The sequence below is a fragment of the Gopherus flavomarginatus genome, chromosome 15, assembly GCF_025201925.1.
Source record: "Gopherus flavomarginatus isolate rGopFla2 chromosome 15, rGopFla2.mat.asm, whole genome shotgun sequence".
Taxonomy (NCBI): domain Eukaryota; kingdom Metazoa; phylum Chordata; order Testudines; family Testudinidae; genus Gopherus; species Gopherus flavomarginatus.
This window is the reverse complement of record NC_066631.1, coordinates 25,325,735-25,338,643: the sequence shown is the minus strand read 5'-3', so window position 1 is coordinate 25,338,643 and position 12,909 is coordinate 25,325,735. Positions and strand designations below refer to the sequence as shown.

At 42.4% G+C, this 12,909-nt stretch overlaps 1 protein-coding gene across 1 annotated transcript in view; it reads left to right on the top strand.

The window, feature by feature from the left end:
- DNAH10 (dynein axonemal heavy chain 10) overlaps window positions 1-12,909 on the top strand; it is a 99,016-nt gene that overhangs the window by 70,477 nt on the left and 15,630 nt on the right. The window contains exons 56-65 of the mRNA XM_050923436.1: window positions 181-342; window positions 1,036-1,210; window positions 2,545-2,726; window positions 3,566-3,702; window positions 4,644-4,861; window positions 5,639-5,860; window positions 8,577-8,724; window positions 9,776-10,055; window positions 10,977-11,206; window positions 12,295-12,568. Of these exons, the coding sequence (XP_050779393.1) occupies window positions 181-342; window positions 1,036-1,210; window positions 2,545-2,726; window positions 3,566-3,702; window positions 4,644-4,861; window positions 5,639-5,860; window positions 8,577-8,724; window positions 9,776-10,055; window positions 10,977-11,206; window positions 12,295-12,568 (2,028 nt within the window). The remainder of the gene's footprint in view (window positions 1-180; window positions 343-1,035; window positions 1,211-2,544; window positions 2,727-3,565; window positions 3,703-4,643; window positions 4,862-5,638; window positions 5,861-8,576; window positions 8,725-9,775; window positions 10,056-10,976; window positions 11,207-12,294; window positions 12,569-12,909) is intronic.

The following is a 12,909-nucleotide window of genomic DNA, read 5'->3' as shown; positions in this document are numbered from 1 at the left end:
GGGCTCTTTGGAGCTCCATAATAACTTGTGACCCTGCAGAAAAGCAAGGGAGGCCTGCTGCAGTTTTAAGAAAAGGACTGATTTCTTTGCCTACAGAACAGGACACATTTTAAATAATGGTGTCTGTCACTGTATGATAGCTCCATCAATCACTAATATTTCTCCCTCTTTTTCACTAAGCACAATGCAAACGTCTGGAAGGAGGATTAGCTAAACTGAAGGAAGCTACTGTTCAGCTGGATGAGCTAAATGAGAAACTTGCAGAGCAGAAGATTGTTTTAGCTGAAAAATCAGCTGCCTGTGAGGCCTTGTTACAAGAGATAGCAACCAACACAGCAATAGGCAAGTATTTAAAACTCCTGTCGTCCCACAAGCTAAGCTGGGTTGGGCCAGGTCAGTATTAGGCTGGGAAATTCTTAAAGAACGCAGGTCTTGATGACTCAATAGGTGGTACTCTTGTTCTGTCTGTACTGACCTAAGGTCCCACCATGGTATCATTAATGGTCATATAGTATTTAGCACAAGAGTAGGACTGTTGACCTTTGTTTTTTGACCAAATTCCAACCTGTACAATTGCAGTCTGCCCATAGTAACATCCATTGCAGTTTCAAGTAAATACAGTGTTGTTCTTCACATCCCATCCCAAACTGTTGGGGAGCAAATTGTGAGAGAAGACAGTAGCAGCAAGGGGAGTTTTGTGAGCCGAAGGCATGGCAGGATGTGGGAAGGCAATGGGAGTGAATGTGCCGGGGATCAGAAGGGGATTTGTGAGCTGTTTCCCCTCTGAAAGAGGAGACACAAACAGCAAGAAGAAAGTAGAAAAGGAGACCATGTTCTGTTGTTCTAAGCATTCCAGAACTTATCTGTGATGGGAAGAGTACTGTGAATAGCAGTGACCTAGCACCAAATGAGTTAATAGTGATCTAGATGTAGTGGTAGTTTCTGATTTTAGGCCATGTGCACTTTTACTGGTTTGTTAGCTCGCTACAAATCTTAGTAAGCCATTTACTATATACTGCCTTTTGCACTTTTTAGCTGAAGAGAAGAAAAAATTGGCTGAAGAAAAAGCAGTGGAGATAGAAGAACAGAATAAGGTCATTGCTGTGGAAAAGAAGGATGCTGAGACATCCCTGGCTGAGGCCATGCCTATTTTAGAAGCTGCTAAACTGGAGCTGCAGAAGCTTGACAAGTCTGATGTCACAGAGATTAGGTGATTAAGTCTGATTTGTAATAGCATAAACTCTTAGAAATTCATGTCCGTGGAGCCTTTGCTGTAGTCTAAGTACCTGACAAGCACTAGCACCCTCAGCCTCACACACCCCTGTGAGCTAAGAAAGCATGATCATTCCTATTAGACAGATGTGGGGATTGAGGATAGAGAGGTCAAGGTCTCATAGGGCATCTGAGGAAGAGCTTGGGGATCTCCAAGTCCTGTGAGTCAACCACAGGCCTGTCCTTCCTTCCAGGAAAGCAATATAATATTTGATGTCTTTCTAATTATTCTGTAATATATTTCTGCCGTCCTGAGTACTACTGAAGTGTCTGTGGGGGACATTCAAGCAGTAGCCATCCTAGCCCTTTCACTCTGGGGTGGTGATTTTATTCTGCACTACATGTGGGACACACAGCACTGTGTAGTTACACCCCATTGCATTCCACCAGGCCTGGAGCAGGCAGGAATGCAGGGTTCAGGAGTCAGTCAAGCAGGAGGGGTCCCATAGTAGCAGCCAGCCAGGGGTTTCTCAGATAACTTCTTGTTTCTTCCTGGTTTATATAGAGCTCCTCAGCCAATTAGGGGTGCAGGATGTGTCCCTTAGTTGGGAACTTCAGGGGTGGAGCCCTCTGTGAGTTAGCACTCACTAGTTCCTTTTCTCTGCTTGTTTCAGTGAGCTGCTGGGTGTGGCCTGATGCTGCCTGTGCATTAAGGCCTGTCATCCCTCACAGTTCTTAAATAATGTTGAATAGGAAAGCATGCTTACATTTAATACACCTACTATGATAAAGACCTTTAAACAGGAGATAGATGAGTATCCAGAAGAAAATATTGTATGATGGGCTAAAACTGCCAATTCAAAGGAAAGATCAGAGTATCAGACTTTGATGGGTTTCTTCTTACCTTTCTGTCCTAAAATCTCCTTTGTTCCCCTAGTAGATCACACTAGTTTAGCCAAGAGTCCTGAGGATTATTTCCAAAACCAGCTCAGTATGGCTGCTGCCACTGTTACTGCAGGCTGATGCAGCTTTAAGCTCCAGTAAAAACATGGTTAAGGGTTTCATTTCTCTGATGGTTGAACTCCTTTAGAAACCTTGAGGACGTTGTTGTATGAATGTAATATCAGTTTTTAGCCCTCTGTTTATAAATCTTTCCTTATTTGATTGGATTGTATTTCTCACTTGCATGAGGAGGTATCTTGGGGAATTGCTGTATTCCAGCTCCCCCTGCACTAAATACCACTGGTTGGGAAAAAAGCTCTTCCAACAAGAGTTATGTATTTATAGCATCATGTACTTTGTCTCTTTTCCTTCCTCATGTTTATTTTCTAGATCCTTTGCTAAGCCCCCTAAACAGGTGCAGACTGTTTGTGAATGTATCCTCATAATGAGAGGATACAAAGAATTAAACTGGAAGATAGCCAAAGGAATGATGTCTGACCCAAATTTCCTGCGATCCTTAATGGAGATAGATTTTGATGGAATTACTCACACCCAAGTTAAATCCGTCCGAGGTAAATTGTTCAGCTGAATGAATCAGGCACTTGGAATTGAATATAGAGTTTTATTAATATTATTTCAGATGTTAGCAGCTATGCTGGATGCTTTCTTCTCTTTGAGTGAAATTCACCCTAGTGCCGAGGGCGAACGTGAGGGGTCTGCCCAACTTGCTTTGTACTGTTGGCTTAACCAGGACTCTCCTGGTACAAAGGCCCTGTGCTTGCTCTCTGCACAGGGTTATGCCCTAATTTGCATTGTAATCTTTTGTGACTTTTGCTTAGAGGAGGTTAGACATAAACTGAACAGTTGAGCAGGGCCTTTGTTTCTTTTTTAGCGTCTTTGAAAGCATAATTGTCACATAATCTTCACAACGAACGTTAAAGATACAACACAAGTGTGTCATGGAAAGGCAGTGGGCTGCAACGCAAACTAATCAGACCAAATTCTGCTCACATTTACACCAGTGTAAATCCAGTGTAACCACACTGGAGTTACTCTGGGCAGTGAGAGGAGAATTTGGTCCTTTGACTGCCACCTAGCCAGCAAAGGGCTGGATCCTGAGAAATGCTGAGGAATCCCTGCAAAGTGCTGATCTCACTCAGCTTCCCTTGGAGTCATCTGGTCTAAAGTCCTTGAATAGCTGAGAATATCTTGCTTGTTTTATTACTGTCCAGCAGCATAACCTTATACTGTACAGTTGTTTTGCACTGGTTATCAATCACATCCTTGTTCCAACACATACCACAGAACTAGAGAGCTAGTTGAGATTTGATTGACAAGGAAAGCTGTTGCTCTTGTGATTTATGCATTGTGATTAAAGTGACTTGCCGTGTTTTTGTGTGTTAACATTTAGCTCTGTTGAAGAATCTTAACACGACGTTTGAAGAAATGGAAGCTGTTAGCAGAGCAGGCTTGGGAATGTTAAAATTTGTCGATGCAGTGATGAGCTACTGTGACGTAGCTAAGGAAATCAGGCCAAAGAGAGAAAAGGTACACTGTGAAAATATGAACATAAAGGACTATGAAGAGTATTTGTTGCCCCAAAAATAACACTTGGCAATTCTATGTACTGCAGTGTTTCTCCTCTTCAAAGTGTTAACAACCATGAAAGGGGTGTTTGCTAGAACCACTGTAATAATAATACCTAGCTCTTATATAGCGTTTTTCCTCAGCAGACCTCAAAGCACCTTACAAAGCCAAGCTTTCAATTGCAAGCTGCTGTTTTAATTGTATTATAGGTCTGTGATATCAGTTTCTATTTGCATTAAAGCATGAAGTAAAAGGAAGAGTTTTATAATGTGATATTGGGGAAAGGCCGGAAACAGCGATGAAAGTTATAGGTGCCTACTGAAAACTCACTTAAAATAATACGCATGGCATTTGGGCATAGAGGGACTCAGTGGTATGTTGAATCCATTTCTCTGGTCTAAGCAGGAAACATTTTTATGGCCTGTTTAAAAAGGGCTAGCAATGTAGTTCTTATATAAAATGAAAGTGTAAATCCTACCAATACTACTAGGAAACATCTCTGGTCAGCAGGGAAGGTTTTCTGCTTGCCACTTGCCAGTGGGCAAGTGCATTTGTCAAGTCCTGGCTCTGAATGTTTTTTTAGGCCCTAATCCCTTTTTCCTTAGGCAGCCAGTACTCTTATGGGTGCAGTGAGACTGTTCATGTGCTTACATACCTGGCTAGATCAGGGCTAAGCTGTTTATCTGTGTCAGGACTGCAGATTCAGACCATATTATGCATGTATGGGGTGAGAGGAGTTGGGTGAAAAACAGTGCCTATTTTTCCTTCTTCTACTGTTTATTACCAGATTGTCTGAAACATATATGAACTAGCTAACTGAAGGTTGAAAACCAATGATTTTGCATCAAAAAATAAAACTCCTCCTTCCTCTGACACGACACATGATTTCTTTCGTAATGTAGGTGGCTAGATTGGAACGGAACTACTACTTAAGTAAACGTGATCTGGAAAAGATACAGACAGAGCTGGCGACTATTCAGAGGGAGCTCAAAGCTTTGGGAGACAAGTATGAAGCTGCAATAAGGGAAAAACAACAGTTACAAGAAGAAGCAGAGATCATGGAAAGGAGACTTATTGCTGCTGACAAGCTCATCTCTGGCTTGGGATCTGAAAATATAAGGTTAAGTCTAGTGCCAGAAGAGAGATCTTTTGCATTGAACTGTAAATTTAGAGACCATGCAGAAAATTTTCAAAAGCACCTAAGTGATGTAGGAGTTTGTCCCGTTTTCAGAAGTGACTTAGGCACTTAGGAGCCTAAGTTTCAATGAAAGTCACATTTGAAAGTGGGAATTAGAATCATAGAAGATTAGGATTGGAAGAGACCTCAGGAGGTATCTAGTCCAACCCCCTGCTCAGAGCAGGACCAGTGCCAACTAAATCATCCCAGCCAGGGCTTTGTCAAGCTGGGCCTTAAAAGCTTCTAAGGATGAAGCTTCCACCACCTCCCTTGGTGCGTTTGAAAATTGTACACTGTGTGTTTTGTTTGTTTCTGTGACGCAACTAACATACTTTGGCTACTGAAAAATAATAAAAAAGAATAATATGATTTTTTTTCAATCCAGAAGTCTTTACTGGGCATACTTGAGATTCACAGTTAATCTTTTAAACTGAAAAGAAAAAAGCAAAATGTAGCTGCACTTAAGCACTGTTTAAAGGCATGATGCAAATCCACTTGTTTTAGATTAAAAGGAAGGAGGTTCCAGGTCTGACTGAACTTTCTGCTGCTATTACTGCTGTGATATGGTGGTTGATTGTAGGTTTGGGGCTCTCCACAACCTGAAGTTAAAACATGCGCAGTTTAGAAATGCTGCAGCTGTTCTACACAAAATGGAGTTCTCTGACCCCTGCTGCAGAAAGGATCTCAAACTGACCGAGAATTCATTCATTTTTCTATCAGATGGACAAATGACTTAGAGGAGTTAAAAATGCAAAAAGTGAAGCTGCTAGGCGACTGTCTACTTTGCGCTGCTTTTCTGAGCTATGAAGGGGCGTTCAATTGGGATTTCCGTAATAAGATGATCTACCATGAGTGGCAAGAAGATATTCAATCACGAGAGATTCCTCTCAGCCAGCCTTTTAGACTGGAAAACCTCCTGACTGATGATGTAGAGATTAGCAGGTATGTGAAATCACTGAGCTTTAAAAAAGCAGCCGAGCTGCTACTGGTGTAGAGAAGGGTGGGAGTCACACAGTTTGGATCTGAATCTGGATCCAGGATTGGAGCTTGTTGGGTTTCGAAGTGGTTGGGTTTGGCCTATCTCTGTTTGTGCACTGAATCACGGAAATCAGAAAAAAGACATCAGCATACAATCACCTCTGAAAATTGACTTTGAAAACAGGATCATCTTTCTCAATAGAGAATAATAATTTTATAGTCCTTTTCATCCGAGAACAACAAAGTGCCCTGCAAAGAGATCTTCCCCGTGTATTTGGAGTCTTGTCTGCTTACTCCAATGACAAAATTAAATTTGAACTACTTTTTACTCCTGTTAGCCAAGCATAACCAATACAGCTATTAGCTAATCTTGACCCCTCTCCAATACTAAATATACTGTATTCTGTTCACACTGATCAACAGAATTTTTAACTAAGTTCTAGTCTGGAGCTCTGTTCCTGCTCTCTGTTCCCCTTAGCTACCAGTTGAAGGCCCCTAAGTCCTATACTGTGATTGCTGCTCTAGAAATACCTGATAGAGATTAGATAGCTAAGTGTAAGAGAGGTCAGAATGTCAATGCAGTGGGCTTTTATCGGGGTGAGCAATGGCTGACTTTGTAGAGTATAATCTTTATTATTTGTGTAACCCTTCTGCCCCTCTGAGTTGGCAGCAACAAGGGCTGGGTTCAGTATCCAGGGGTTCCGTTTCACTAACACAATGCATAACCGGCTCGAGCCCCCACCCACTGACCTGGGACACTTACATACCACCCCCCGGGCACCTCTACGAGGCAATACTTCCCCTCTCGCAAGCACGGAGCCTGAGTGTAGCAAAATCCTTTTAATAAAGGAGGGAAACAATGCGGCATCACATTGGAGAAACACCACAAACAGGATTATAACACAAACCATAAGCAAAAACCCACCTCCAAGTACGTTTGGCAATGTCCTTTCCCCCTTAGGGTCTTAAGTCCAATCACCCCAAAGTCCAACAACCCAAAAGTCTCTGGTCAGTGCCACCCCACTGTTCAAAAGTTTATCTGCAGAGTTTTACCCCCCTCAGCCTGGGTGGAAATGGGGGGGGCCTACACAGGGTGGTAAGGGGCACCTTACATGGGCCAAGGCCAACTGCTCCGCCTCTCCATGGAGTTCTGCTGCAGCCTTCACCACAACCAGCTCCACTACACCAGCTGTGCCGCTCCTCCAGCCAATCCGCAAGCCACTCCAGCTGTCCCCGCAAACTGCTCCACTCCGCTCACTGTTCCATGGGCTGCTCCAACATGCTGCAAACTGCTCTGCTCTGCCAGCCACTTAGCAATAGGTCTTCAGACTCCCCCACTAGTTAACACAGCACTCAGTAATTTCAGCTCTTAGCAGTTTCAGCTTGTAGTGGGGGAGCCCCAGTGCTGGTGCACCATTGGCCCAACATGAATTCACCTCAGCAGCCTTTAGATGGACTCCTAATGGAATCAAAATTAGCTCTACTCTTTAACAGTGGAGAAAGGAGGATGTGTAATTGGTATTCCAGGCCCTCAAAAGGGACCCCTACCATCAAATACACACATCAGTGCCCAACCTCTCTCAAGTCACTGGATTTTGGAACCCATGTCCCTTGTCTAGCAAGTACTACTTAATTGAGGTTGTCATTTCTGTCATAAAGCAGTCTCATAGTTCCTCATTCACATAATCAGGGTGACAATACCTTATTCTTCCTACCTCAATAACAAAGAAATTGGGGCTCCCAGAGCCGTCAAAATAACCATCCCAGGCTGCCGTGGGCTATGCTAGGTGAGGTGGGTGTGCCAATGCAAATACCTAAAATTCTTTTCCACACTCCCCATAATTCACCACCAGATGTCAGGGTAGAGCTCATCCTGACTCTGCTTACATTTGTGATGCACAAACATCCCAGGAAGAATTTTCAGATCCCAAGGCTGGCAGTGAGACAAAACAGCTTTCTTCTTGTGAACTGAGCACCTGGATTCTAATAAACCATTGTACTTTGCACATCTATAGCACTCAGTATAGCTGCTACCACATGATGCCATTAAAAAATTTGTTTCACAAAGTAGATGCACACTATGAGTGGGATGCAAAGCCCAGTGGGAGTCCTGTCATTGACTTCAGTGGATTTGGGCCAGACCCTGTTTCATTTAGACCATTTTCCAGCTAGTGCAGGATTATTCACCACAGTACATTAATTAGTGCTTTAGCCAGGCTAGTTATAAATAACTCAATGATGTTTTAATTGTTTCCCTTGGGAGTCTGTTGTTCTGTCTATATGGCAAAAAGAGAGCCCGTGGCAGCAAGTCGCAGAGACCGTGTCTACAGACTCAGGCTCATGCTGTGGCACTAAAAATAGCTGGCAAGATGTTTGGGCTCGGGCTGGAGCTTGGGCTCTGAAACCCACTCCTATCCCTGGGCTTCAGAGCCTGAGCCCAAACGTCTGCATGGCTGTTTTCAGCACTGTAGTGCAGTTCTGTAGACCCAGGCTCTGACTCGCTGCTGTGAGGTTGTTTTTGCCATGCAGGCATGCCTCATCTCACAAGCTAATACACTGTATGTTCTGGAGTGTTGTAACAGAATACTCAGTAGAATGGCAGTTTTACCCGTAAGTGAAGCACACTGCTGTACCATAAAGAATAAAACACATAGCAATCTTTACTCTGTTTCCTCCCCAGGTGGGGCTCCCAAGGTTTGCCGCCAGATGAGCTCTCTGTGCAGAATGGCATTCTGACAACACGTGCTAGCCGATTCCCTTTGTGCATAGACCCCCAGCAGCAGGCATTAAATTGGGTCAGAAGAAAAGAAGAAAAAAATAATCTGAGGGTGAAGCTAAATTTTCATTTTATTTTGATATTTATTGTTTTGAAAGATGCATAAATATCTGCCACTTGACCAAGCCATCAGTTACTAGTGGAAATTGACAGTCGTGATGGTTGAACCTCAATAGGATGGAAGTGCAGTTCCATTAAGCATCTAAAAATAAAGTCAGTTATCCAAATTGATAGTGACCATGCCCTGCATCCAGCCTGTGGAGGACTGAAGCAGGATATTTGAAACACCAGAAGCCAAGCTGCCATGTCAGAGACCTCCAATTTTGGGAACAAAGAATGCTAGGCTCCAGTTTCCTTCTTCCCTCAGCAGGGGAGCAACAGCTTACATCATGCTTCTGTCTCTTTTAGTGCTGTGTGAACTTGGGAGACCATAGGTAGATGCCACCAAGACCCCTCTTCTCCAGTGATAAAGCATGTTGTCAAAAATTCAGGAGTTCATTTGAAAGAGGTGTCTGTTTGGGGAGGTGAAATGCTGTTGTATCTAAGAACTATTTAGTCTTAATCCCCCCGGACCATGATCCTCCCATGAGCCTCAATTCCCTCACTGTTCCAGTCCTCCAAGCTCATTCAAAACCACTGTTTTCCCTCCTTGCTCCATTGCCTAGCCATCTGTACCCGTACCTAAGTTCTGGTGGATACCCAACAATGTGATGCTATTCCTGCGTGGCACCTGCAAACTTGCTTGAACTTTGGGCTTGCCTCATTACTCATGCTGCAAGGTGCATGACTTGCATCTCACATAAAGCCCCAGTGCTTGCAGGAACAGGATAGACAAAAATTTAGGCCACGTTGTGTTTAGGGGTGCAGTTGCAGCAGGAAAGAATTGTTTTCCAAGTGGACAGTTTTTCTCAGTGGATCAGAATCAAGAATGTGCTTTCTTTGGTCTTTCCCAGTCTGGGTTATATCATCTGTAGGATGAAAGGCAGAGATGCATAGACAAACAGCAAGCTTAATGAATACTGGCAATTATTGTAAAATAGAAATATTCAGTGAATTCAATATTAACTGTTTCCAAATCTTTCCATTTTTCTGTTCTCTTTCAGATGGCTTCCTTTAATGACCCTGATTTCCTTAAACAACTAGAAATGGCCATAAAGTATGGGAGTCCTTTCTTGTTCCATGATGTAGATGAATACATAGATCCTGTGATTGACAATGTCTTAGAAAAGAATATAAAAGTTACCCAGGGGCGAATATTTATTGTGCTGGGTGATAAGGAGGTAGACTATGACAATAACTTCAAATTGTACTTGAACACCAAGCTATCTAACCCTAAATATTCACCATCGGTGTTTGGGAAAGCCATGGTTATCAACTATACAGGTGAGCAAATGCATGTTGTTAGGAGCAGAGTATTAACTGCATAGTAGTGCAAATGTCGGGCATAAACTAGGCTTAGATGAGCGATTGCGCCAAAAAGCTGGGATCCTTTCTCTTGTACCAGAAACCATAGCACATGAGCTTGCATGAGTTCAACCGTAAAGTGCAAGCGTTTTCAGCCAGGGGATAGTGAGCCTAGCTATAGATTCATTAGCTTGAAACCAATGAATTCAGGCAGTTACTCTGCTTTTCGTCTGGATTAAGTGCTGGTTGTGTACCTCCGCAAATCCAGGTATGGGCTGAATGAAAGGCAGATTCTGACATCCTTACTCATGTTGTCTGATACCTTTCTCCACGAGTCCCACTGACATCTCATGATGCAAGCTGCTTCTCAGTAGCAGTAAGGGGGTCAAAATGTGGCCCTCAGTGAGTAAGAAAACAGAGAACAAGTGCTGTAAATAGTGGCTAGCCCTCTGATCACATTAGAAGAGGGGACATAAATGTCCTGGCTCTCTGGCAGTGAAATTTGCAGTACCTGTTAACTATGTACAATATTACAATGTATGTTATATTGTTTATACTCCCCCTTATATTCAGCCTCTGATAATACTGAGTCCTGCCTTGAGGCAGCAGACTGGACTAGAGAACCTCTTGAGGTCCCTTCCAGTCCAACGATTCTATGATTTAATGTTAAATTTTTCCACTTCCCGCTTAATCTAAAAGGAAACTAAACTACATGCTGCTTATTAGATGTGTCAGGTAAGAACCAATATAGAAGAACAACACTCAATGCTGTTAACTAAACCTGTCTTTTCGGCATAGAGTTATATAAGATCATATAGCCTGAAGGAACTATATGAAAGCTAACCTTGTGCTTTAAGAAAGATTGTGCTAAGGACATGGTTCTCCATTTTCCATCCATAGTTACACTAAAAGGCCTGGAGGATCAGCTGCTCAGTGTTATTGTGGGGTTTGAAAGAAGAGAGCTAGAAGAGCAGAGAGAACATCTCATCCAGGAAACCAGCGAAAACAAAAATTTGCTGAAAGATTTGGAAGACTCTCTCCTCCGGGAATTGGCCACTTCCACAGGAAACATGTTGGATAATGTGGACTTGTTGCACACCCTGGAGGAGACAAAAGCCAAAGCTACTGAGGTACCTATTAGAGCCTTATCTCACGATTGTTCTAACTAGGAATTCCTGTCTTTCCTCTGGGATTTGTTTCATCCTCCTTTATTCCTTAAGTTAGGATGTAAGTTGAAAAGGAGCTGAGAGTGTCTATGAGAACGCCATACATGAACAGGTCTAGCACTTGTGCCCAGAGACAGAAATCTTAGTTCTTTAAGAATTTGCTTGCTCAGCGTTGCCCACCTGACCCAGGAATGTTTATCCATACTCAGAAGTACATTATCTTTAGGTATGGGGCCAGGCAGCATGGTATTGCCTGAGGAAATACCTTAATGTGCAGAAGTCTCAAAGTCAATCATGAGCCTATAAAACACCATCACTTTACAATGTTTTGCTTGATGTGATGGTGATGAGTCAAAAGTTCTTCACCTGGAGCATGAATTCATGATGTAACATCATGACATATTTCAGTGCCATGGGGAGGATTTTATTCCATCACCCAAATGGCAAGTCTACCTTCAGAGAAGACTTCCTTATAATAGGGACTTTTAGTTAAAAATAAAGTGGGTATGTATGTATGTATCTATCTATCTATGGTAACATCTTATTCCAACTCCGAAATAATCTTTGCATGGTTTTATTAAAACTGAGGGTTAACTGAAATTTATAAATCTTTTCCATTATTTCTTACAAACATACAGTGCTCTGTAACGCAGATATTCCAACTGCAAAACAGCTATTCTGGAAGCTTAATAAACTAACTAAAGCATTCTTGGAGAGGGAAAAGAATTTTTACTAATATGATTTTTTTCCCTTAAAACAGGCTACTTGAATTTGTAGCTATTTAATGTGGAATTGTTTCAAGGAAATGGTCTTGATTCTGTGGCAGCAACTGGCTTTTGATGGCACACCTGCCAGTGGTCATAGGATTTTTTATAAATGCTGATACTTGTTTTCTGATTGATATATTTTTAAATCCTGGAAGAGTTGTTCATAATATTTCAAAACGCTGTTTCAATATTGCTTAGCTCAGCATATCATTAACCATGTAGTTCTGTGTAGTAGTTATATATAGATAAAATTATTGCCTGGGATCCACATTTCTCACTTGCTAGGTATCAGAGAAACTCAAGCTGGCTCAGAAGACAGCAGTGGACATTGACAAGCTGCGAGATGGCTACCGACCTGCTGCTAAGAGGGGTGCTATTTTGTTCTTTGTTTTGTCTGAAATGGCCCTTGTCAACACTATGTATCAATACTCCTTGGCCTCCTTCTTAGATGTGTTTGGGTTTTCACTTCGGAAATCCATGCCCAACTCAATTCTTCCAAAAAGGCTAAAAAATATCATGGATACATTGACATTCAACATCTATAACTATGGCTGCACAGGTTAGTGTGATGAAGCAATGAAATAGCATTGTGTATGTTTTAATGACTGTAATGGGAATTCCTTCAGTCAGCTGTGCAAAGCAATGTAATTTTGTGCTGTCAAAGGTATTTCAACAAATATTGAATTCACTATTCACTGCTAATGCTTCTGCCTTCTCTACCCCTTCTTCCCTCATGTTGAGGTTGTTCCGAGATGCAGAGAAGTGCTGTATTCTATCCCCTGACATTTAAGAAGTGCTTCTACTTTTAATGAGCAGTCAGTTACAAATAGCAGTGGTTCCAAACCAGAAGCATGGAGCTCAACCTCTCTCAGCTTTGGAGGGGAGATTGTTTGGAACCTG